General features: G+C 34.4%; 2 protein-coding genes across 5 annotated transcripts in view; one reads left to right on the top strand and one right to left on the bottom strand.

Annotated features, from left to right (window-relative positions):
* Nucleotides 1–2336: 2336 nt before the first annotated feature.
* LOC126810873 (COP9 signalosome complex subunit 1) overlaps nucleotides 2337–27301 on the bottom strand; it is a 252236-nt gene continuing 227271 nt past the window's right edge. Inside the window, exons 2-15 of one of the 3 annotated variants that reach the window (XM_056099180.1) lie at nucleotides 23031–23066; nucleotides 22099–22191; nucleotides 17268–17452; nucleotides 16617–16778; nucleotides 15961–16096; nucleotides 15484–15561; nucleotides 14727–14864; nucleotides 14319–14413; nucleotides 12616–12721; nucleotides 11812–11892; nucleotides 9273–9410; nucleotides 8822–8908; nucleotides 6258–6305; nucleotides 2337–5330 (exon numbers count right to left, since the gene is read on the bottom strand). In XM_056099180.1, coding sequence (XP_055955155.1) covers nucleotides 5256–5330; nucleotides 6258–6305; nucleotides 8822–8908; nucleotides 9273–9410; nucleotides 11812–11892; nucleotides 12616–12721; nucleotides 14319–14413; nucleotides 14727–14864; nucleotides 15484–15561; nucleotides 15961–16096; nucleotides 16617–16778; nucleotides 17268–17452; nucleotides 22099–22191; nucleotides 23031–23063 — 1455 coding nt within the window. In that variant the 5' untranslated portion in view covers nucleotides 23064–23066 and the 3' untranslated portion in view covers nucleotides 2337–5255. The other 2 variants (XM_050536196.2, XM_050536197.2) reach the window with 2 other exon arrangements.
* On the top strand, nucleotides 23109–26069 carry LOC126810880 (oxidized purine nucleoside triphosphate hydrolase). Of its 2 annotated transcripts, none has more exons than XM_050536209.2 (4): nucleotides 23109–23198; nucleotides 23812–23996; nucleotides 24762–24913; nucleotides 25624–26069. In XM_050536209.2, the coding sequence occupies exons 2-4, from the start codon at nucleotides 23845–23847 to the stop codon at nucleotides 25794–25796; spliced, it is 477 nt and encodes a 158-aa protein (XP_050392166.2). In that variant the 5' UTR covers nucleotides 23109–23198; nucleotides 23812–23844; the 3' UTR covers nucleotides 25797–26069. The 2 variants fall into 2 exon arrangements, with proteins under 2 accessions (XP_050392166.2, XP_050392167.2); XM_050536210.2 differs by lacking the exon at nucleotides 23109–23198 and adding an exon at nucleotides 23249–23395.

Raw genomic sequence — 27301 nt, 5'->3', positions numbered from 1 at the left:
ATCCATTCAGAATTGCAGCCCGTGGATGTTAAACACAAAAATTGGACTTGGCTCTGCCTCTGGGGATTGGAATCATTGGATATATGTGTAACAAAATAAATATGTACAACCCTGTTATTGAAATGATTGATATGCCGAATTTGAACAAAATTTGTTAATAATTGCAGCCTGTAGAGTATTTACAGACAAAAAATTAACAAAAAAAGTGGGTATGGTACCACACCCCTGTGGGTTGGATCAGGAACCAAAATCAATTGTCGCCATCCTTGTGGTATAAGGAATAAGTATACCAAGTTCCAAGATAATCCATTCAGAATTGTGGGTGTCAGACACTAAACATAAAAATTGGGCGTGGCCCCCCTTAGGCTATAAGGAATATATATGCCAAATTTGAAGATGATCCATTCAGAATTGTGGCCAGTATACGATAAAAACAAAAAGTCGGTGTGGCTCTGCCCCTAGGATATGGGACAAGCACCAAAATCTATAGTTGTCGTCCTTAGGCTATAAGGAATAAATATACCAAGTTCCAAGATTATCCATTAAGAATTGTGGCCTGTAGGCAAAACACAGACACACAAAGAAAAACTGGGTGTGACTCAGCCCCTGGGTCTCGGGCATTCAGCAAACACAATAGGGATCATCCTTAGGGTATAAGGAATAGATATGTAAAGTTTCAAACATAATGTGTTAAGAATTGCGGCCTGTAGGCGACACACAAAAATTGAGTGTGGCTGTGCCCCAGGGGATTGAGCATGCACCAAAATAAAAGAGGTCATCCTTAGGGTATAAGGAATAAGTATGAAAAGTTTTCATGACGATTCATTAAGAATTACGTCCTGCAGACGACACACAAAGAAAAAATAGGAATGGCACTGCCCCATTGGGGTTTCAGATGCACCAAAAAACTATAGGGGTGAACCTTGGGGTATAAGGAATAAGTATGCAAGGTTTCAAGATGATTTTAGATGACAACCAAATACAAAAAAATGGGCGTGGCTCTGCCCCTGGGGGTTGGGCATCCACCAAAAACAATAGGGATCATCCTTAGGGTATAATGTATAAATTCATTAAGAATTGCGCCCTGTAGGTGACCCACAGAGGGGCGACAGCATAATACCTCAAAATTATGAATGTTGTATAAAAATGGGTGTGGCATTCAACAAAAGCAATAGGAATCTACCTTAGGGTATAGAGAATAGGTTTGCAAACTTTCAAAAGTAGGCGACACACAGATACACAAATTGGGCATGGCTGTCTCAGGGGGGTCAGGCATGCACCGAGAAAAAATAGAGGTCATCCTTAAAGTATAAGGAATAAGTATGAAAAATTTTCAAGATGATCCATGAAGAAATGCATCCTGTAGATGACAAATACAAAAAATGGGTTTGGCTCTGTCCCTGGGGGTTGGGCATACACCACAAACAATAGGGATGATCCTTAGGGTATAAGGAATTAGTACGCAAAGTTTCAAGATAATCCACAAATACAAAAAATTGGGCGTGGCTCTGACCCTGAGGGTCGGGCATGCACCAGAAACAGTAGGGATCATCCTTAGGGTATAAGGAATAAGTATCCAAAGATTCAAGACAATCCATTAAGAATTGCACCCTTTAAGCGACCCACACATAGAGACAAGGAGACTTTGTTTTTATTGTATCAACTTTAGTAATGATGATGATCGAAGACTAGCCTATAATTCAAAAGCCAATATCTTGGTTCAGAGTTGAGCAATTTGACTTAAATTTGCAGCATATTCTATTTATGTTATCTATTTTTTGACTATTATAGCAAGAACTGTCAACTTTTTATTTAATTTCCAATAATTCCCCTTTAAAGTTTGGGGGGGGGGGGGGTGGCAGTGAGGTTACAGAGAGAAAGAGAGACGGGGGTTTAACTCCACTCGACACAAAAATGAAATGAAATGGAATGGGGTTTAACGTCCTACTGTTCTGCTCCTAAGCTGGGCTAATGAAGACGGGCATACGCCATACAGTGGGATATGAGGGAAATTTTGCCTGGGCAGCGACGCTACAGCCTACTCTTATATCGAATCCCAACGGATCTTTAACGTGCACGCCAATGTGTACACGGGACCTCAGTTTTTCGTCCCATCCGAATGACTAGACAGCTGTCCTTGTCAGGCCCTCCATTCTGCATCATTGACAAGGGGAAATGAATGAACTTTCTCGGCCAATGCAGGGATCGAACACCCATCTCCAGGCTAGCGAGCCAGCGTCTTACCCACTTAGCCACGTGATCCCCCTCCACTCGACACAAACTATGCCCCTAAATTCAACAACCCTGTAGACAACCAATACATAAGAATGGCATAATTAAAGTATTGTAATTATTTTATATCAACAAGGAATTACAAACCATACTTTTCTGCTGAAACAGTTAGAAAAGCTAGAATCATTTTGTTCGGGTTAATATATACAATGTTTCACATATACATTTAACATAGAAATGAAAAATATTGGCTTTGAAGTAAAAATTCTTTGGACTGAAAAGTGAACAAGAGAAAGAATTCATTATGTCATATCTCATTTAAAATACAATTACATAACTTCTGTAAGATGTGACTTTTTAAGTTGTGACGATATAATCTAAGCTTGACATTTAAAAAATTATAACATGTGAAACTACAACATTTACTCTAAAATGAGGCAATGTAAATGATACACAAGTTTTTTTTTTTTTTAATTTAACACCAAAACTAATTTGACTTTGCATACAAATTAGATCTTATTTAAAATATGCACCATAAAAACATTCTCAAATTTATCTCAACTTTTGTTTTGTTTTGGTGAATAACACAAATCTGAGCTTTTTCAGGACGAAATCAAAATTGATGGATCTTATTCATGAGAAGTGTGTATTTGTCATTTCAGTCCATCTTTAACCAACAAGCCAACAGTGAGGCTGATGTCCCCCACCTAAATCTCAAAATAAATAGATGACACATTTATCGCACATTTATTTTTTTCAAAAGTATCAAGCAATCAAACAGATTATCACCTATACACCAAGTTTCATCAGATAGAATCAAAGTTATCTTGTCCCAAAGCATCGACCAATGAAATTGCTTAGCTCTGCTTAGCTTTAGCTCAAATGTTAATCATTGAACTCAGTCAAGACATTCACCTAATGAACATCTACATCAAGTTTAAACATTCTACCTCAATTAAAAGCAGAGTTGTTATGTTCCAAAGTCTTGACCAATCAAAATGCTTATCAATCCTTAGCCTAAGCAGAAAATTCTCATCATCAAACTTAGTCAAGGTAATGATATAATGAATCTATACTCAGAGTTTCATCACTCTCATTTAATTAAAACCAATCAGATTGCTTATCTCTGCTTACCGTAAGCAGACAATGTTTATCATCGAACTCCATTAAGATATTCACCTAATAAACGCCTACACCAAGTTTGAAAATTCTACCTCAATAAGAAGGAGAATTATCATGTTTCAAAGTCTCGACCAAACAAATTGCTTATCACTCTGCTTACCCTAAGCAGAAAATGCTTATTATGAACTTAGTCAAGTTATTGAAGTGATAAAACTATACACCAAGTGTCCTCACTCTCACTTAATTAGAACTAAAATGCTCATCTTCGAACTCCATCAAGGCATTCACTTAATAAACACCTACACCAAGTTTGAACATTCTAGCTCAATTAGGAGAGATATTGAATTACAAAGTCGTGGCCAATCAAATTGCTTATCGCTCTGCTTACACTGAGCAGAAAAGGCTCATTATTGAACTTAGTCAAGGTATTGATGTAATGAAACTATACGCCCAGTTTCATCACTCTCACTTAATTAGAACTAAAGTATCGTGTCCAAAGCATCAACCAATCAAATTGCTTATCTCTGCTTACCCTAAGCAGAAAGTTCTCATCTTCGAACTCCATCAATGCACTGACCTAATAAACCCCTACACCAAGTTTGAACATTCTAGCTCAATTGGAAAGAGTTATTGTGTCCCAAAAAGTGTGACGGATAGACAAACCCATTTTAATAATCCCCTGCTTTCTTCGAAAGGTGGGGGACAACAAAAAGAGTATGCCCTTGGTACTGATGTTCTACTGCTCCTGAATCTATTCTGAAACTTTGATATCTTTACACTTGATAGTTGGATAAAGTACATTCATACTATTCTTGAAGTCATCCTGCATATCTAGTTGTCAGTTGAATAAATCTTGGGTTTTATTTTATTTGTTAAAGAGGTAAAAATAAAACCTGTAATTTAGTGTTACTGATATTTCATTACTGACACTTTATGATAAGTTGTGAGGCAAGAAAACACAGTACGTCCCAGCAGTCTGTAAGTGGCCAAAACAGACATCAATATAATTCTACATGCTTCTTCCCGACGCCTAACTTTAACCTATAGAGCTTCTACAAGATTTTACAATATTTAATAACTACTTTTCACAATTAGGAGAAAATCTAAAAACTTCATTATCTCATGAACAGAAACACTACCTTGAAATTTCAAGTTAACTGGATAACTTTAGCCTCTAGATCTTCAACAAATTTGTGACCACGGAACAACAGGGTTTATGAATGTTATAAATGTAAAATGTTTATAAGTTCCACAGGTAGATTGAATAATACAGTAATTGTTTAGACTGCCATTCTGTGTGATTTAGTTTTTTGTTTGTTTCTAATTTTACATATATATATAATGCAGGAAATACATGATTTACTTCTGCCACAGGAATCCTCAGATTATTATGTAGAATTTTTTTTATACATTTGTTATAAGAGAGAATGATATTTGTTATTAAATTATTGATCAAACATAATATTAACAAATTACAGAGTCATGAGATCTATTATCAAATTCAATATTGTACTTCAAATGTGTTTATAATTTCTACATTTGATCCATCAACGTTACTTCAATTTAATAAAGAAACTTTTCAAACAACTTAGTTGTCACTATATCCTAGTTTTCCATTACAAATATATAATATATATATCTTTTATCTACAAATTTTAAATAACAATTGAGTTTAAAATCACACGGATTACAAGCAACAATCAGATGCAAAACGACTCTGAATGGTGGCAATGACATCGTTTCACTTCACTATCCAGAATTCATGTAAAATACTTGTCTATAGTTTGGCGTTTATATTTCAACGTCCTTTGAATCAAGTCAGTAAGCACTTCTGGATGCCATATTATATCACAGACAACCCCTAAGATATGAATCTTGAACCTTTTCTTTCTACAGTTATTTCAGTTCCTAGCTGAGCTGGCTGTACCTGGTGCTATAGACATCTCACCTCCCTGACCTCCATCACGTGGTGGACTCTAAAACATATTAAACTCTCTTAAACATAGATCTTATAGCACATCAGGCCATTCAAATAAAATACTGCTGTTCTCAGTCAATCCTTTCAATAATCTAATGTGGGGAGGTAGTTTTTACTTTCTTGTTGTTTTTATTTTGTCAAAGGATCACCACTTGGCTAAATGACTTTTTATAAATATCACATTTATCTCATCATGCTCTATGGTAGTCAATAACATTTATCAGTGTTGTGTAGTGATAACTGAGCCTATGGTACATTTCTGGTTTCAATCAGATATGTTTTATCGAGGTATTTCCTGTAACCAAGGGAAAAAATGGATGCACAGTAATTAATGTGACTCTTTATTTGAGAAAGAATTTTTTTTTTTATATGGCCTTATCCCCCCCCCCCACTTTCGCCCATGGATATAGTGACTTGATGATTTGTAGGAGTCGGTTCTATGCTCACTACCTCTCTTACAATGAGAAATAGTCAATTTACAATGATAGGTATTTTCCTAAAGCTTATTTAGATTTAGATTCAGTGAATTGCATGAGGTTTAATGTCTCAACAATACTCTGGTCATTTTGAGACAAAAATATAATCATTTTTAGTTCCATGTTTATGTGAAGGGTTGTTTTACATACACACCAATATGTATATGGGTGGACCTTGGTACTTTCCTTGTCAGCCATCATCCCTGATAAGTGATGACAGCGTTTGAAAAATCCTGAAGTTCTTCTCAGCCCATGCCATAATTCAAACATACAGCTTAACTACCCCGACACCCACAGAGTAGTGAAACTTGGCATTCCATATACTATATGTGTTGTCAGAAAACAAAAATACCCCCACCAACTAGGGTTGGCAGCAAGAATATGCCAAGATAAAACATATATGGACGGAAGTTAAAACATTAAACAATAAAAAGTGGAATTATACAAACCTTAACATGTATCTGATTTTTTATTACAGCTGATCTCAATATTAGTGCCTATAATCAAACAAGCCAACAGTGAGACTTATGTCCCCTGCCGAAATCCCAAAATAAATAGATGACACATATTCATTAATCACACACTTATTTTTTTCAAAAGTATCGAGCAATCAAACTGTACACTAAGTTTCATCCCTCTCTACCAGATAGAAATCAAGATTATCTTGTCCCAAAGCATCGACCAATAAAATTGATTAGTTCTGCTTAGCTTCAGCTCGAAATGTTAATCATTGAACTCAGTCAAGACATTCACCTAATGAACATCTACATCAAGTTTAACCATTATACCTCAATTAAAAGCAGAGTTGTTATGTTCCAAAGTCTTGACCAATCAAATTGCTTATCGCTCCTTAGCCTAAGCAGAAAATTCTCACCATCGAACTTAGTCAAGGTAATGATATAATGAATCTATATTCCGAGTTTCATCGCTCTCACTTCATTATAACCAAAGTTATCGTGTCCCAAAGCATCAACCAATCAAATATTCAAATTGCTTATCTCTGCTTACCGTAAGCAGACAATGTTCATCATCGAACTCCATCAAGGAATTCACCTAATGAACGCCTACACCAAGTTTGAACATTCTACCTCAATTAGAACGAGAGTTATTGTGTTCCAAAGTCTCCACCAATCAAATTGCTTATCGCTCTGCTTACCCTCAGCAGAATATTTTCATCATCAAACTTAGTCAAGGTATTGATGTAATAAAGCAATACACCAAATGTCCTCACTCTCACTTAATTAGAACTAAAGTTATCATGTCCCAAAGCATCAACCAATCAAATTGCTTATCTTTCCTTACCCTAAGCAGAAAATGCTCATCTTCGAACTCCATCAAGGCATTGACCTAATAAACACCTACACTAAGTTTGAACATTCTAGCTCAATTAGAAGGAGAGTTATTGTGTTCCAAAGTCTCGGCCAATCTAACTGCTTATCGCTCTGCTTACCCCGTGCAGAAAATGTTCGAACTTAGTCAAGGTATTGATGTAATGAAACTATACACCAAGTTTCATCACTCTCACTTAATCAGAACTAAAGTTATCGTGTCCCAAAGCATCAACCAATCAAATTGCTTATCTCTGCTTACCCTAAGCCGAAAATTCTCATCTTTGAACTCCATCAAGGCATTCACCTAATAGACAGCTACGCCAAGTGTGAATATTCGAACTCAATTAGAATGAATTATTGTGTCCCGAAAAGTGTGAAGGACAGATGGACGGACAGACGAACCCATTTTAATAGTCCCCTGCTTTCTTCTAAAGGCGGGGGACAATAAAATAAACATGATTTACTAATTATAAAATAATCTTATCATTTCTCATTGGCAAAAGGTAATTAACAAGGCACATAAACAAGGCATTTATACGTCAATTCACCTAGATCATTCAGTACTAACCAACTGAATGTGGAACCATGTCGCCGTTTGACTCGGTATCCAGTTTGACTTGGTTCCTTGCACAAGAGGCTCAGGTGAAATGTGGTCATATATTGTCGTCGCCCCTGTCCGTCTGTTGGTCCGTCATCCACAATTGCTTGTGGAAGTTCTTGAGGCTAAAGTTAATATCCGATTGACTTTAAATTTATACACAGTGTTTAAGGTCATGAGATGGAGAAGCCTATTAATTTCCAAAAATAACTGCCAGAGTTAACGCTCTCAAGGCTAAAGTTAATATCCGACTGACTTTAAATTATACACAGTAAGGTCATGAGACAAAGAATCCTATTGATTTTCAACAATTTCCTATAATTACTGCCCGGGTTATGGCTCTTGATCACTTTGAAAAATCTTGTAGATACTCTAGAGGCTGAAGTTTATATCCGATTGACTTTAAATTTATACACAGTGTATAAGGTCAGGAGACAAAGAAGCCTACTGATTTTCAACAATTTTCGATTACTACTGCCAGAGTTATGAAACTGGATCACTTTGAAAAATTTTGTGGATACTTTATGACCATAGTTATCATCCGATTGATTTTATATTTATACACCGAGTTTACGCCTATATATAATCGTTTCGATTGACTTTGGCTTGATACACAGAGTTTAAGGTCTTGAAACTAAAAGGTATATTGATTTTCAATGGGTTTTGATAATTTGAACAGCTTAATCCATGATATTTAATGTTTTGTATACAAAACATAAGCATTAGTCAAACAAATTCTAATGCTTTTCTGATAATTACTTAATGAGTTGTTACTCTAAAATCAGATTTTAGTGTATTATAAATGTTTCATTCCCGACAAAAGTAAAAAAAGTATACGACAAGTCTTGTTGACTGCCCGGACAATTTAGCTGCTGTGGCTACCTGGCAACCTATCTTTAATGTTCTGTGTGGATATCCCTTCACACGTTTTTGCAAGAGTTCTGTAAATAAATCTAGATTTTATTTCCCATGAAAAGTTGAGTGCTCCTTTTCTAAAGTACTGTTTATATAATCAATCTACTGTAAGCATATAAATAATGAGGATTTTATACAGATTCTAAAACAAGATCTGCCATAACTGTACCTTAGATCTTCGTTGATACTCTTTACCCATTGCTACAGCTTTCTCAAATGTTGTACTTCTTTCATCTATATCTTTAGCATATAAAATCTAAACAAAATGAAATGACATGTAATATGACATTGCATTCACCCTCATCTAGTGGTAAATAGATCTACTGTGCCAACTATTTCAGATAAATTCATCTGATTCTAAACATATTTGATAACAGATTTTATAAGATGTATTTTAGTCATTTCTCTCATTATGTTTACTCCAGGGTATCATGAAGCTTGTCTGGGGTGTCTAGGTGGTCAAGGGGGGTATAAAGCTGGTCAGAATGATTGGCCATTTGTCTGCAAGGAAAACAGAAGCATGTAAAGATGATTTGTGTTATAATTGATTGCGAGGTGTTTTTACCGACACCTATTGATTAACACTGTAGTATTATTACTATTACTCCAGGTGAACTTACCTTGTTATGGGAGTCAATACGAGCTTTTATTTGTCCCTCTAATATTAATTGCATTAGTTCATCTTCTAGAGCAGGTAATGTTGTATTAAAAGCAGATGCCATTTTTCGCATATCTGCCGACAAATATGGACTGAAATACTAGAAATACATGTATGTATTTAATCTCCGAATACATTTTTGTTCTTGATCATAAAATCAGTATGTAGTAATTCACGTGAATATTATTGACAATAATATTTTGAAGATTAAAAGTACTGCAATAATCCAATATATCATTTGACCCTATCTACCTTTCTCCAATTATATTCTCTGAAAGATTATTGTATATTATTGAAACATAATTTAAGCTTGACCTTACAATGCAGGCCACGAAATTTCAAATTTTGGCGTAACCAGGAAAATGGTTGCGGGTTTATGCTTTGCGTAACCATTTTCTTTGGTTACGCCAGATGACCATTGAGTAACCAATTGGTTACATAAAATGGTTGCGCTGTTTTCATGTTTTATCCAGATTTAAATGGTGCTATTATTCATTTCCACTTGCAGTGAATGTATTTTTTTAAAGAAATAACATAACTAATTTTATTCTTTTATATTTAATATTATATTTTGAGGTTAAGTGTTTATGACTTTAATCCCACGGTGTCCCCATTTAAACAATAAAACATTAGAAAAAAAATGTTCCACTTCACTAAATCCCTATATTTTAATAATGAGGGGAATCAGTTCCAAAAATTACTAATGGATTTTCGTTTTTATATCATATCTGACCTTCAAAAACCAGGAATGGTAGCTACCACATTGTTTTCGGTCACTGAAGACTACATGCGTACTTCATATTACACTTGTCGTTTGCAATTATTCATCCAAGCACGTAGCATGAGATAGCCTCACTCATAGGTAGCTAGTGATTGACAAACAGTATTTATTATAAACCTCGGCACTCTATACACAAAGTCTCAAAAGGAAACAGAATAGTTTGATGTCATGAAATAATATTAAAATAGAGAGAAAGAGAGAGAAATGGGGTTTAATGTCCACTCGACACAAACTAGGTCATTTCAGGACTAACATATGGTTTAATTTTTATTTCAATAATTCGCTTGCGTGTAGGGGTCTTTAGCAGTGGGAGGAAACCGGAGGACCCGGAGAAAACCCACGAGGTTGGACAGGCGACCCTACTCCTTTATGATACAGCGCGAGCACGCTAACCATTCAGCCATCCAACCCCCCAATATTAAAATAGACAGGACAGTAAAATCGTTTACATTATCGCTCGAGCGATGCCGGGGAGGGGGTCAAAGTTGACGACATACGGGTCATTGGTACTACAGCATGGCTATAGTGAAAACTGAAAGGAAAACGTGTAGTAAATTCTTTGGAAATATAGCCGACATGTTAAATAGTCAAACTCATTTCTCATTTTGTGTTCGAAAATCCAAAGGTACGCTTTCAAATATTTATGACATAACTAATCATTTAAAGAATTAGGGGTGGGAGGTATTTTTAAATCAACGTGCTTGCAACTGGTCAATAGCCTACGTGGTGACAAAATACGTGATCTGTCAAAGTACCGGTAAGATGGAGAAATGAAATGCCAAGAATGAATGAATGGAGTTTGTGCTATAATACAAATAATTTAGACCCGTGTCAGAAAGTCAGCCTGTATAAAAATTGATCAAATGTGAATAAATCTGTTAATGAAATTTGTTAACGTAACCGATATTTCAATTTGCGTAACCAGGAAATCGGCCGCGTGTTTTTGAGCTAGCGCGACCGCACGTGACCGATTGGTATCGTTCGCGTGAAATTTCGTGGCCTGCAATGTATCATGAAACCTTTCCCAAATACCTAACCCAAGCTTATTCCATCGTGTTTATGCCATTAAAGTTAAAGACATTAACATTTCAAATATCGTCCATTCCTAACTTAAATCTGTCATATTGTCAAACAAAACACTCTGCATAGATATACAATAATAAACAGATATTAATTAGATGACCGACTATAATATGACATTTATAGCATAATAATCTCATTATTTAGTGTCTTACTTATAAGCAGTCCTTCATGTTTATAAAATTGTGCGGGAGCAATAAAAAGCTCCTGATACCTTGAATATATGCAGTTTAAAAGTAAACAAAAACTGAAAGTAGTTTATTAATCTCAATATTTAGGAGAGCAATTTAGCTAATTTGCAGGAGTCTTTAGTGACTCCTTCGAAGGAAAGCTGACGTGCGTCGAGAGGAGCATGAGTGAAAGCTCCCCTTAAACGTGAAGGACTGGTTAAAATGGATAAGTCCTCCATTTGACACAAGAACAGATACAGTTTGTCACATTAATTCAATATACATCTTCTGAAGGCATAAATTTCAACACAAATTAATTGCTTGTATTACAGTATCTAAATCGAGGCTTATTATAAACACATAGTACATTAATTGATTTAACAAATTACATTAAATTTTTAAATTAGATAAACATCTAAGCAAGTTCGTCAACTGACAAGTCTTTAGAAAATAAATAAATTGACACTTACTTGACAAAGTGCTCTATTTCTAATCTGTGCATATAAAATATTTATATGTGGTGCTAGGTACATATCTAATAATAAGTTATCCTGTAAAACGAAACATTTTATATAATTATCATCCTTTTTAAACGAATATAGTGTTTCCTAAACAAATTTGTATATTTAACTTTAGGACAAAAGGACCACAAGGGTTAAAATCCATTTTGTTCAAATATTTATTAAAAGTTGCACCCCCTTTTTTTAGGTCCATTCGACACAAACTAGGTCATTTCAGGACTAACATATGGTTAAATTTTATTTTAAGAAATCACATGTGTATAATTCATTAACTGCGGGAGGACACCACATGACCCAATGCCCCCCCTACCCCCAAGGTTGGACAGGTGACCTTACTCCTTGTCACATACAAGCAGGGAATCAAAACCACACCATTTGACTCAATGATCTCATGATCTAATGTGCACATGTTAAACCATTGACCACACCCCCACCCCGCTTTGCTTTTTAGGTAATTAAATGTTGATTTAAAAGGTCAGAATCCCAGACTAAAAATGTTTTGCTTGTATCTGTTTATATAAAGAAAGAAACTGAAGTACTGTGTGTAAGGAAGAACACATCTTGTTTTGGGGAGCATTTTGACAGTAGCAGATTAATTCGTACTGATGGATTATTTTGATCAATTTACGGTTTTGCCCGATTTGTGTCATTTCCAAGTAACTTGTCAAATAGCAATATCTTGACAATTAAACATTCTGTGCTTTCATTGAATTGTACTGAACAAAACAGATCATAGTCAAATTATATACCTACTTTGATTTCTTCCAACGATTTTAAACAGGAAGCATATTTGGATTCATGGAATCTATGAAGAATATCTCTGAGTTGAGGTTCTAATTCTAGAAATTGTTTGAAAGAACTGAAAAATAAAATACACATTAGTTCATATAACCAACAGATTTATGGAATGGAAAATAAACACCTAAGGGTTAATAAATCACAATTAATATGTTAACTCATTCGGTCCTATGTTCGCCAGATTGTTGTCGGCCTCTTTGGTGTAAAGTTTTATTGATCAAGAAAGTTATCAAAAAAGGCAAATTGGCTTCCCAAAAGTAGTTATCCAATAATATAAATATAGTTTGAACTAATTACTGGAATCATAAAATTGTAGGTCACATCAAAGGTTATGGGGTTATAAAGGTTGTAAACTCTCGAGACAATTTGCCCATCAAAGACTGCTGTCAGCCTTTTTTATGTACTGTTTTATTGATCAATAAAGTTATAAAAAAGACTATCAGCTTTCCAAAAGTAGTTATCCAATAAGGGTATATATTGAACTAATGATTGAAATCATAAAACCTATACGTCACATCAATGGTTTAGGGGTTATAAGGTCGTGAACTCTCGAGAAAATTCGGTCATAGGACGCCATTTTGTACACAAGTTTAATATTTTCAAGCTCGTTCATCCAATAATTTCTTCACTATGGAAATTGATTCAGATTCAGAATTTGAAGGAATTTCATCAAAGGATATTTACATGTGAATATTAATCTCAGTAATGACAATTGTCAAGGGGAATGTGATTTTTCTGAGATTTGAAACAGAAGAAGATCTGTTATATACGGTGTACCAAAAACGGCAGCCACTCTTCATTGAATTGTATTATCTTGGCGTTCACTCTTTAATAATTTCTTTGCTATGGAAAGAGATTCCGAATCAGAATTTGTAGGATTTTTATCAAAGGGTATTTAAGATGTGAATATTAATCTCAATAGTGTTCGGGAAAGTGTTTTTTCCGCTATTTTAAACAGAGAAGATGACCCAGATACGACTTGCTACGAAAAAGAATCAAAATGTCAGCCCGTGGTCGACGCAATACCGACTATGTTCAGCAAACTAAGTTAAATTAAGTGATTTTTGTCAACATTTTTAGGACATTTAAATGAGGATAAAAATAGTTTTAATTTGTTCATTGTATGTAGTAAATCATGCACATTTTGATCGTCAATTACACGAATGCCTACAGCTGCATGCTATGGCCTGTTGTACAATGTGCGTGTGCTAAACATGGTTGATTTTAAATAAAGAATAACTTTGTTGGTACTTTGTATTAGTGCTTAAAAGTTGGACCATTTTGATGGCTAATTATATATCTTCATTTGAATATGTGAACATTTTTTGACTGGAATAATAGTTTGTGTGTTATTTTGTGTTCTCTGCAATATATTGGATTAATGGATAATCCTTTCATTAGCTCCAGGGAGATAAGCTATTGTCTAGTTAATTAGCTTAGGGAGAGACAGGAGTAGATAATTAATTAAGTCTATGGGTCAATGAGTCAAAGTCAGCAGAGAATACATTAAGTTTCAAAGGAAAAAATGTTCACCAATGGACAACAAAAAGCAGTGAAGCAAATTGAAAATTTGACAAAGTAAACCAAGCTCAAAGGATCCAAATATCTGACATTGTAGATAAGGACTGTAAAAAGTACCAATATTTTATTAATCTTACCTGCTAGCTATAACATTTTTCTGTAATTCTTGTCTATCAAATGTTGCTAAAGCACAAAGGGCACCATACATAGTAATATTGCTAGGTGAAATAAGCTGAAAAAGAGAGTATATTTGGTCTCATTTGTGTATAGCTGAAAAAAAAACCTAATTGTTATACAATAAACCATTTACAAATAATTAAGATCAGGAGTCTGAATAATGCAAGAAAGCTTGGTACAATACGTCTATGAATTTGAATTCCAAGCTAACTGGATGTTCAAAACGAATGCTGAACATCCATATTTCGTATTTGATTATGATATTTCAGAAAAATGTGCCATTTCCATGCTCGTGTATTACCCAAAACTTACTGGTATTCTTGGGTGAACATAGACTACATGGTCAACAATATTCAAGCAATACCTACCTCTGGAAAATCACAGTGATCAAAACTAGACTGAAGAAAATACTTGGCTGCTGATTTAAATTTTTTTGTTGCTAATTCCGCCAACCCTGCTGCACATTTTAATTTACTCTGTACTGTCTGCCCACTATCTTTACCAGGCTGTTAATGAAAAAATCAACATCTAAAAGCATCTTACGTGTTGACTTTGTTTTCAATTGGAGGGTAAAAATAACACAATATTGGATTTTTCTCTTATAAATTAATTATCATAAAGATTTTATTATGGGAGTAAAATTTCGAAAACACTGAGTGACAACTTTTGTATCAATAAACAAATTAGTTTGAGATATGCAAAAATTACATTCAGTCATTCATGATAAAAGGCCATTTGCCACAAAGCAAAACACAGCAACGTATCGAACAATAAATATACTGAGACACAATGAAAACGTAGCTATTCTATAAATGGATGATTGTAAATTTTGTCCAAGAGATACACTTGAATCTTGCAATTCTCAATGTAACATCAGATCACAACGATAACATATATGATCGAAAAATGTCCTACCCTTTCAGCACCAAAGGGGTTAATGAGGACCCTCATGTGCTACGAGACAAATTTAGCCATGACCGCAGCATTTCTGTCTAATTTTCATTGAATTTCAACTGCAAAAACCACATTACAGCTGCACAATGCTTACAGTCTAATCAGTGGTGCATTTTCATCAGATCTCAATATATCATTACATAGACTAATGATTAGTAAATAATAATATACCTCATTGGCTTCAGGTGTAGCTTCAGCTTTATTTACATAACTTTGTACATGGGACCAATTTTGTAGATATACGCTAACCTGTAATATACATTATATAATAACAATCAACTAAAACTAATCATCTATTTATCCATTTATAGAGAATAAAACAAACAAGTCATTATTATAAACATTTAAAAACACGTGGATGCCATCATTGCCATGCAACATACGCCCACATTTTGCAAGAGATAGACAGAGAACAAGCAAACAACAATCAGGGGCCATAATCCAGTCTTTGGGATATAAACATACAGTATATTTCAAGTTTCATCAAAATCAGACAAAAATTGTGACCTCTAGAGGTACCACAGCTTTATTATTACATACTTTTACACTATTTGCGTACAAGGAGTGGCTATTTTGTGTTGGGCAGTTTCATCCGAGTTTCACAAAATTTGAACTCTTCCACAAAAACACACAAGTATTGCCACCTACCTTTATAACATTTAAACACATATTTACTACATGTTTTGGGTTAGTACAATAGTCTCTAGCTCTTGAATAACACTTTAATGCATTACTAAGATCACCACAATCCAAATAATGGTCTCCTAAATCATCATGTCCGCGTCTACAAAATAATAACCAAATATCATAACTCACAATTTTCCATTACTATATATATATATATATATATATATCATTTCCAGGGCAAAGATATTAAATGCATGTATTAGTTTAAAGAGTAGTATGAGCTATGAAAAAGATGCCAGTAATTGGATTAGCATTAAGACTTTAAAAGGTTGCTATATTGTAAAGTTGAGATTAGATCACTAATATCAGGTCGCTAGTATCAGGTAAATAAATACATGCTGGTGTATTCAATGTATCATTCAGTCAAACAATATCACAGTGCCAAAAATAAACTCATTACCCTTACACTAAGAAATTGTCTTAACTGTAACATAAAATAAATGTAAGCAAACATTTATTATGTGCACAATAATGCCAACAACATGACAGCGATGCGAGGAGTTGGCAATGATTCAACTTATACTCAATTTCATCTTATATACGAAGGTCCAAAAAAGATCAAATTTTACCCCATACAATATGGTATGCATATAAACAGATTGATTTACGTTACTTACCTTATGCTTTCTTTGATTGAGTTACTTTTATAATTCTTTAAATCTGTATCTAGTTTCTCTAACTTCAGAGCAGCCTTTTTAGCAGTAGTTTCAATCCATTGAGTGTCTAAAGTTGGAGCATTATGAATGGCTCCAGCTACAGCATCTGGTAAACTTGAAGACCTATGCAAATAATAATTGTTATTAGTTCAGTGAATGAAATGAGTTAAGACATCCAAGTTTTAACATTTATTATTTCAAACTATCCGTATAATGTGCTTAGTGTCTGAACTTGATAAATACAGCTAATTAAGAACCAAAAGTAGTTAACAAGTAGCTGATGGGATACACTTGATTGACAGTACTGGAACTGAATTCTTTTAATCCCTAAAGCAGTGACTATCAAGTGAAAATGGAGATATCAAACTACAACACATGTGCTGACTGCATAAGAAAATATCTGGACTGACAGAACTGTACTATGTGTCACACGATTGCAATTCTGTCAATTCGGGACATACTGGACTGAAAATCTGTCATTCGCCAAATTAGCAGGTTTGAACATTTATTAACACAAAATAATGAAAAATATTTCAATTGTCATAATCAAATTTAAATGTTTTTACACATGTCAATAAAATCTTTTAATATAATCAACCATGGGAAACTTACGCTGAAACTGCTTCATGTGTCTTTCTCTGGATAACCTGGTACAAATTAGCATTAAATGTGGTCATGGAATATGCTAATGCCATTCTAAGAGCTTCAATCTTCAGAGTAGGACAATGATCGGCTATAAATAATAATCTGTGTATTCTGGCCAATCCAATGTATTGTCCAGCATATTGTTCCAAATCCTAATAATGAGAATAAACATATTAATTACTGAATATTGTGTTAATATTTATTTCTCATTTCTGAACATGGTCTTATGCATCAAAACCATCTTTAAAATTTTCTTTTAAAAGTAGCAATATTGTTAACAAACAGTCACCCCCCCCCCCCAACACACACACACACACACACAAATAGATGACACCAGTTGTTTGCAATTTTTTCTTTTTATGTGCATCTACCAGTACATGTAGCAATCAAACTGTTTATTAATTCTGCATAACTTAAGCAGAAAATGTCCATCATCAAACTAAGTCAAAGTGTTCTTAAGTCTAGGCCAATCAAATTATTTTTCTCTGCTTAGGCAGAGCAGAAAATGTTCATCACTGAACTCTGACGAGATATTTACTAATACAAATAAGTAGGGCTGCAACGATTCATCGATAAATCGATGAACCGCGATGTTTTAAAAATACACGATGCACAATACAATCACTGGTCGTATCGCGATTCATTATCCAAATAAAAATTTCACAAAAATAGACTGTGTAAATAAGTTCATGAGCAAAATAACTTTTTTTACTTTCAGCGAGTGTCAAGGCATTTTCGACACATGAAGTGGCTTATTATAGCTATTTCGTCAAGATTAAAATATCAGTCTGGTTAAGCAAGTCGTGTTGGAAATTAAGTTATGTTAAAATTACACACTTGAATAATATGCGGGAAAAAAAACCAACATATCAATATATATAGGCCTACATACGTCCGTAATATGCTATTTGTGATAATATTACTATATAAGAATGGCGATTTGTACATGCCGAATACATGGATCAGCACATTTTTAATGTATATTAATGTTTCATATTCAAATCTTTGTAACGTTATTTCCTTTGCTGTTCGGTAATATATGACTGACCTGACAACGAGAAAGCTTTTCATTGGCTGAAATTGTTGTGGTAATACGAGCCAGCTAGCTGAAATTTGTTATAATGAATTCACCAAGAAGAACAGAGGCATTGTTGATAAGATTAGTTTCTAATCAAAACATTTCTGTCTTCTTAGTCGACCTTCATCAGACACATGTAATAATCATCTACACCAAGTTTGACCATTCAACTTCCATTAGAAGCAGTCATTGTGTCCCGAAGTCTTGACCAATGCAACTGCTTATCTCTGTTTAGTCTGACTGAACAACTACAGCTTAACATCCTTATGACTACAGCTTAATTAGAAGCAGAGATACATATTGTGTACTCAGTGTGGCAGGCAGACACATTTTAATAGTTCTGTGGTTTCTTCAAATGATGGGGAATAAAAACTAAACCACTCTAGCCTTAGAATGCAGTTAAAAGCATACTATACTATGGTCATCTACAGACTTGTTGAATCTTACAAACATCCACATTTCTAAAATACCAAGTTTTAACACTCTAATTCTTAAATTGGTTAGCTACCAAAATTGTTTACAGTACCAGTAACTGACTTTATAAAAAGACAAACAATGGTCAGTATTCATGGATATCACTCAAAATGTAAACATTTTTCAATTAAACTGCATATGCTTTAAAGCTGATTAAGAACGGCAAATATTGCTGTCTTGCATTGACAAGTTATTACCACTTTAATAAATTATATGTTTCCTATTACAAGCAACATGTCCTGACTAGTGCTGATATCAAGTAAAATTTTACGCATCAATGCAATGGCCGCAAACATCAATACTAGCATCGATGCATCAGGAATTTTTTGCCGCCATTTTGTTATTAAAAAATTACAGAAATAACATTAGTATTTCTGATAGAAACATAAGATTTCCCTAACATTATCATTATTATAAAAATGTTGATTTATTTGAATAAAAAATATTTCCACAATACTCTTCTGTTACTTATTATGACATCAATATCATCTGATTCACTTCAATTGACACTCTTTAGCCATTGTTCAAATTTGTTGTGAAGGCCTGACAGGTGTGTAAGGTGATTTACAAGAGACAGTTTGCATTATACAAATCGTATCAAAGCCTGTCTATAGGGATTTATGAAGTACATTCTCTAGACTAATTTTTTTAATACTAGCGTTAAAAAACGTCCGGGAAATATTATTCCCCTGACATAGTTTGTTTGGCCATGGAATGTACATTAGATTTGGGATTTAAATGAACCTTGAAATTTTATATGTAATCATTACAATTACTTTCTCATTTTTAGCAATGTAATTAATTACCATTACCAGGTACCCATTACATTGAAAGTAATGAATTACCATTACCCATTACTTTATGACTATATAAATAAAAAACATTTTTCTAGTGATGGTCCAATAATCTGTTTGAACATCGGTAATTGGCTGATAAGTGGCCTACAGGGAGAAATCAGTATCGACCCCCCCCCCCACCCCCGGAGGTAAAATAGTAGCATACCATGTGTTTACCAACCAACAATGACAAATATCTACATAGATTATCATACCTTTCGAGGCATTTTAATGTGTAATAGTTTTATATCCACCACTATCGGTAATTGTATCTGTATCGGCTGATATATTTCGCAGACAAGTGCCATGTCGGACCATCACTACATTTTTCACATAGAAATTAAAAAGATAACATTATTTTCTGCCATGAAGAGCCTACAAAACCAATCTCAAAATAATCCTTGATTCACTATAATAGATATTTGTGTATGAATTGTTATTTCTATAAATGATAGCATCAAGGCAAATTTTCAAGTAACAAGTAGTGGTGACCCAAAAACTAATGTTTTCACTGTATGACTTGAAAAATGAATTGAAAGTATATTTAATCAACTGTATTTTCTTTTAAGTAATTTCATAAGATTCTTAATCAATCCAAATAGTTTGTCTATAATATATTGTATAATTGGAAAATTATTCAGCATGACTCTAAAACAAAATATATGTTTGTTTTATATTAAGTAAGGCCGTGGTTAATTAATTGTCAGGTGTTATTTATTCTAGTGGACGAACTTGTGAACTCCTTGGACACATAACATAAAACTAATTATTAGTATTTTTTGCAGATGCATCGATAATACAAAAAAGGGTTGAAAATCCCATCAGCATCAGCGCTGCATCGATACTTGATATCTGCACTAGGCCTGACCTACATAAATAAGTTCCATTAGATCACATGATCATCACCTGTAGATTTTTATTAAACACAGTTTTTTTAAATCCCATCACTGGTTTATACCAGAGGCCTTTTTACGAGAAAACAAATCGGTTTCGATTACCTATCTCGTTTTTTAAAGGTCGCAGATCTCGAGTTGGTATTCAAATCGGTTCTCGTAAACGTGACGAGTTGTCTCGAAAGATAGATGAAGTCTGACGAATTGAGGAAAAATGTTAAAAAATTCATTTTTCTTTATTTGTTCTTGAAGACACAGTCCAAGAATAAATAAAAACGAGAAGTTGTACCAGTTGACTGTGCCCAAATGCCCTGTATTTGTATTAGGAATGTAGGGGTGATGATTTTCCGTGATCGCGGAAAAAACGCGGAAATCGCGGAATTGTCCACTCAAAACGGAATTTGAAATCTCACACGGAAAAAGACGGAAAAGCCGATATTTGCTGATACTAAACACAAACTCAAAATAATTTTGCAGTTATCCAAGTATTTCATCTTTTTATTCATAAAAATCGGAAATATTGAATGATATCGCGTGGTTTTGTTACTGTCTATTTTAGTATTTCGCTACTTTCATTTCATCATTTAGGAATCATAATTTTAATCGAAACGAAAACCCGTCTTTCATGTATCCCATTATAAAATTACTCTGTAGTTTAACTTGAATTAAACATTGTAATGTATATATATGTCTTTAAAAAAACTTCTGTCACTTCATAAAAGTAAAAATCGTTTCATTTACTTCTTATTTTACTGCCGGGCTCGTGACTCGTGTTTATCCGCATTAACCACGTGACATCAGAAATATACCGTAGCCTTGTGAATCCAGCCCTTATTCTCGAAGAAACGGTAGTAACTACGAAGATGTCTGGATAAATCGCGACTACAGCTAGCAGCTGAGAAAAATGGCTTCGTCTGCTAAAAAGATGAAACGAGCTCACAAGATGTAATTTTCTGTTATTTAATTCGGGAAACAGGTTTAAAGAATAACTAGTCATTGAACATTACAAGTCATTCACAATTCAACATTTGTTATCATTGGTTTAAAATGATCCGTTTTGTAATAAAAGGCATTTTAAGATGTTTTATTCATTTATTCATAAAATAACATTTTATCTCGAAAAAACGGAATAAGGTCAGCTCTGAAACGGAAAATAACGGAATTAAAAATACTTAAAACGGAATTTGCTATTTTCTGAAACGGAAAATCATCACCCCTAGGAATGCCCATGATATTAACGTGAAATACAAAAGAAAATGAACTAACGTCAGGCACATGTCATGTCCCTTGTTGGGGACACCATCTTAGAAATCGATTTCGTCGATCTGGCAGGCGAGCAAGTTGGAAGATTTGCATAATCAATTTGACAAATCGTTGTGGTAAATACGACAATTAAGTGAAACCGATTAGGCTAATTTTTGTCGTAAATATGTTTGAACAGGAATTGCAAATCGATTAGCCATAATCGGTTTCTCGTAAAAACACCTCAAGTCTTTAAGATCACTCAATGAACTTACAATAGTTGGATTTTCCACATTAAAATTCTGTGATTCCTCTGTATTGTCATTTTCCTCTGGTTGGGCATCAACTTGCATAGGCTCAGCTGCTGGCTATAAAAATGAAACATATTTTGTTTATTTTCTAATTGGGAGTAGGAACAAAGCAAATATTACGGCTATGAATCATTAGTACATACAAATATGATATTGCCTTTGCCAATACTCTATTAGATATTGCAATTTACATTTCTTATTCAAAATGATAAAATATAATGCATTTCAAAAGGCATCACAGACTTCCACTTATTATCAGGTCTTGCGGTTATTAATGTAAGAGAAAACCATGCTGGTTTTGCATCAATCACATGAAGTAACATAATATTATTTGCTTGATCTTGATGCAGTTTGGATGGGAAGTAAATAAAAAATACAATTATTTATAGGCCTAAATAAAGACAAAATATCGACTTTCAACGAATGTAGAGACGGGACTGGCTGCAACAGACTGATCATTATCTATAGTTGCTGTTGTTAAACCATATTTACTTCTGAAACTTGAAAGTGAAACTGTCAACTGCGACTGTCGTCAGTTCAGGTGAACGGACATCTGGGAAACCCTTCAACATGTTTTTGATGACCCATCGTCATGAACTTTAAGTTTGATTATCAATCAACTTAATTTCTGATGGTCAAGATTAAAATCTGTCAAAAATAAAAAGACCTTGAACCGGTTAATCTGATGCTCCTACAACATATAAATGGGATAACTCAGCACGTTTTCCGCCATAACCACGAATGAATGATGTCATGACAAGCACCTTCACTTGACAACATTTTCGTACTATAAGATCAATCATACATTAACTTTTATCAAAAGGAAATAAAACACTTCTAACAACAGCAGATTATACAATTTACTAACTAATGACTATTAATTTACAAACAAATACCTGCAAAGCCCCTTGCTGAAGCGGTAACGGCATCCTAAATTTCCACTTCCTCTGAGAACAGGATGCGTTTATTGCGTCGAATCACCGGTAATTGTCACGTGATGGCAGCTCTTCATGGTTAGAGTAACGTTTATAAGGTGGCGCGAAAGCCCAACCACATTGTTTTATGTAAATATTTTAAAATTTTTGTCGCCCACGTTGCCTGTACCCGTTAGTCCTGATAAATAAACACTTTTCAAAATTGAAAGATTTATGTTCCTTTATTGCTGTGAAATAAATCTTTTCACCGGGAAGGTTTTTTTTTCGAAAAGAAGGCGGAATTGCACAATAACAAGTAACAATTTGCCCAGGCCACAGTTTCTGACGTGTGTGTCACTGTTATTTTTTTTTTTTTTATAAGCCTGTATATATATTATCATGACTTAAGAGTTGAACTTAATTGTTGTTTCAAGTCCCCATTGAAGAGGGATAATTGTAATGTGCGCAACTGAACCCTTTTTACGAATAAGATTAGTTGTTACTTACTATACTAATCTCTGTAAAACGTATATGTTCTGGTACAGATTTATCACAATCATTCAATCAAGTTAATGTACGGTAATGCCAACACTGACCCATTGTCTTTGCACCCGTTTCGAAAAGAAGGCGACATTTCATAATAACAAATAACAATTTGACCAGGGTTTTGTGGGCATAGGTTAGATTTGATTGCCCAGTTCTTTAAATTTTAATTTGTAATAATCTTTAATATTAGGCTAGAATATATATTTTTTTTTTTCAGTTTTTAATTTTCAGGTAGGTTAACCTCCTCAGAATGGTTGCTAATAAACTGTTAACTCTAGTCTTTGTGAGAAAGCAATGCAAGATTTTATTAGGTTACAAGAAAAGGGGATTTGGTATGGGTAAATGGAATGGATTTGGTGGTAAAGTTGAAAAGGGTGAAACAATTGTTGAAGCTGCTGTAAGGTAGGCCTATTACATTTTATTTTTTCTTTAACAGTGTAGATAAAATATGTCTGTTCTAATTTTTAAAAATATCTCTCCCACAGTCCTCATGACAATAAACATTGATTGGAAAATATTTCTAACCTGCCAAAAGAAAACATTTTGTAACCAAAAACCTATCTTTTGAGACACTCCAAGGGACACCCTTTTGACAATATTAACAAAGCTGCCATTATTACACTAACAGGACGAGTGGATAACTTTGATTCTAATTGAATGGTCAAACTCAGTGTATAGTTTCATTGCCTTAATACCTTATTTGACTACGTTAAATCATGAGCATTTTCTACTTAGGCTATGTGTGATTGCAGATGCATTACAACAAGATAAATGTGCAATTAATTAAATGTGTAAAATTTAATTTTTGACAACTTGTTTCCAAGGAGAGGGTGATTTACAACCTGCAAGTCCAAAATCCTTGTTCTGTATCTTTTCGCACAAAAATGCTCACAACTCCATATATGTAATAGCCTTGCAAGGAAAATTATATGGTGTTAAGGTGAATATCATCTTTTTATAACTTTTGCCATGCTGTAAATATCAAATACTTTAATGCAATCAATATTCTGAACTTCTGAAAGGTCTATCTGACCTCCCCCGAGCTGCACCTCAATCTCCCCCACCCAACCATTATCCATCTATCTCTAGAACTTTTTCTGCAGGGATTGAACCTTAGATATCTGTGATAAAATGATTAATAGAATATTATAATTTGTTATATTTTAGAGAATTAGAAGAAGAATCTGGTTTAATAGCATCTCCGGATAGTTTATCTAATGTTGCTTTGTTGAAGTTTGAATTTACTGGAGATCCACAGATATTAGAAGTTCATGTATTTTCTACCACAGAGGTTACTTGTGAACCAATAGAAACATCAGGTAATGCTTTACTCATAATTTCTTACTTCTGTCCCAACCACACCTTCCCATTAATATGCAAGTAGTAAAGTGTTTATTGTGTAAGATATAAAATATCTGTAGTGGTAAATAAATTGATATTACTTTAAAATGTTTGTGTGGGCCATGGGCACTAAATACTAGAAGCTATATTAAAATTCCACAGTTCAGGACTGCATGTAAATTCAATGAGTTAAATCTGCATTAAATCCCACATATCAGGACCTCATCAGTTGCCACAAAAGTTTGAAGTTTGTCATGTATGTTAAGTTTATATGAAAATTAATGGGAAAACACAATACTTTAATTTTCGATCCAGAAACAGTTCCATATGACTTGGTAATCTTGTGCATTGTTCTTTCAAAAAGCCTGAGGGTCCACAAATTCATACAATTGACATGAAACTGGACATGTTTGTTCTTTGGACAATGGCACTTCGATAATTATCTGACTTCGATTTTTGATCCAAGATGGCTGATGGTTGATTCCTGGTTCATTTTGTTAGGTCTTATTTGGGTAATGTTATATACCAAATTGTAATAAATTATATTTAGATTTTTTCCAAGCATCATTAAAATTCTGTAGTTTAGGACAAACAAAAAATCTCCACAATAGATCATTTAGATATCCATCCACTGTGTTGATTTTGTTATTGAATGTGCCTTAAATATATACATATATTTTCCTTTCAGAAATGCGACCCAGGTGGTATGATATTGATAGTATTCCATTTGATAAAATGTGGGCAGATGATAAACTTTGGTTTCCTTTATTACTAAGTGATAAAAAATTCACTGGCTATTTCTTATTTGAAGGAATGGACACTATTTTAAAACAGGATCTCAAAGAAGTAGCAGAGGTGTGATTTTAATATAACTTGATCAATGTTCAATGCAATGACAGAAAATATTTTTTATAAAATACAAAATTACATATGTATTCTGAATAAGTTCAGTGGAGAAAATCAGTGTTCCTGTGTGATTAAGATTTAAAAGCGAAAGGAAAGAAAAACCTTTTTATTTCCTATTAATTTTGTTGCATAATATAAAATATGGTCAGATAATTGTATGAACTGGCCTGATTTGGTTTGCACCTAACATTGTCAGTGACCAACATTTTTAAACATTTTTCTGTTTAATTTGTATTTGTTATACTAGTCTTAGTTTTTTATACGTCCACATTCATAATGAAATGAAATGAAATGGTGTTTAACCGTCCTACTGTTCTGCTTAAAACTGGGCTAAGGAAGACGGGAACACGCCATACAGTGTCCTATGAGGGAAATTTTGCCCAGACAGCGGCACCAAGGCCTACTCATATCATATTCCAACTGTCAAGGGATCTTTTACGTGCACGCCAATGTGTACACGGGACCTTGTTGTTTTGTCCCATCCAAACGACTAGACAGCTGTCCTTGTCAGCCCTCCGTTCTGCACCACAGACAAGGGGGGAACCACGCCGGAAATTCTGGATGGACACCCGACCTCCCCCTCATTCATAATGTGGACGTATATTGCCGTCGCCTGCAGGCCACAATTCTTAAGTGATCGTCTTGAAACTTTACATACTTATTCTTTATACCTTAAGGATGATTCCTATTGTATTTGGTGCCTGCCCTACCCCCTGGGACAGAGCCAGGCCCAATTTTTGAGTGTGGCCGAAATTCTTAACAGATCCTTTAGAAACGTTGCATACCTATTCCTTATACCCTAAGGATGACCCATTTCATTTTTTGATGATTGCCAGACCCCACCCATTTTTTCTTTGGGCCTCTGTGTGTTGCCTACAGGCCACGATTCTTAATGGATCGTCTTGGAACTTGGGATATGTTTATGTATTCCTTATAGCCTCAAGACAACTGCATGTTCCGACTCCAGGGGCAGAGCCACGCCCAATTTTTGTGTTTATCGTATACAGGCCGCAATTCTGAATGGATCAGCTTGGTACTTGGCATATGTATTCTTATAGCTTAAGGGCGTCAACTATTGACTTTGGTGCATGCCCGGACCCCCATGGGCAGAGCCACGGCCAATTTTTGCCTTTAGTGCCAGAAGGCCACAATTCTGAATGGATTATCTTGGAACTTGGTATACTTAGTCCTTATACCTTAAGGACGGCAACTATTGATGTTGGTGCACGATCCCCCCCCCCCCCTTTGGCAGTGCCACACCCACTTTTTGTCTGTAAATAATATACAGGTTGCAATTATTAACAGATTTGGACACAGTTCGGAATGATCCAGCATAGGGTTGTACCTATATATATTGGTCCGTGTCCAACCCCCAGGGACAGCCATGCCCAGTTGTTGTATTTTTTGTCTACAAACTGGAATTCGATATGGATGATCTTGAAGCTTGGCATATTTATTCC

This window comes from Patella vulgata, chromosome 2 (assembly GCF_932274485.2).
Source record: "Patella vulgata chromosome 2, xgPatVulg1.2, whole genome shotgun sequence".
In the NCBI taxonomy this organism is placed as follows: Eukaryota; Metazoa; Mollusca; class Gastropoda; family Patellidae; genus Patella; species Patella vulgata.
The sequence above is the reverse complement of the archived record's forward strand: the minus strand, read 5'-3'. Positions and strand labels throughout refer to the sequence as shown.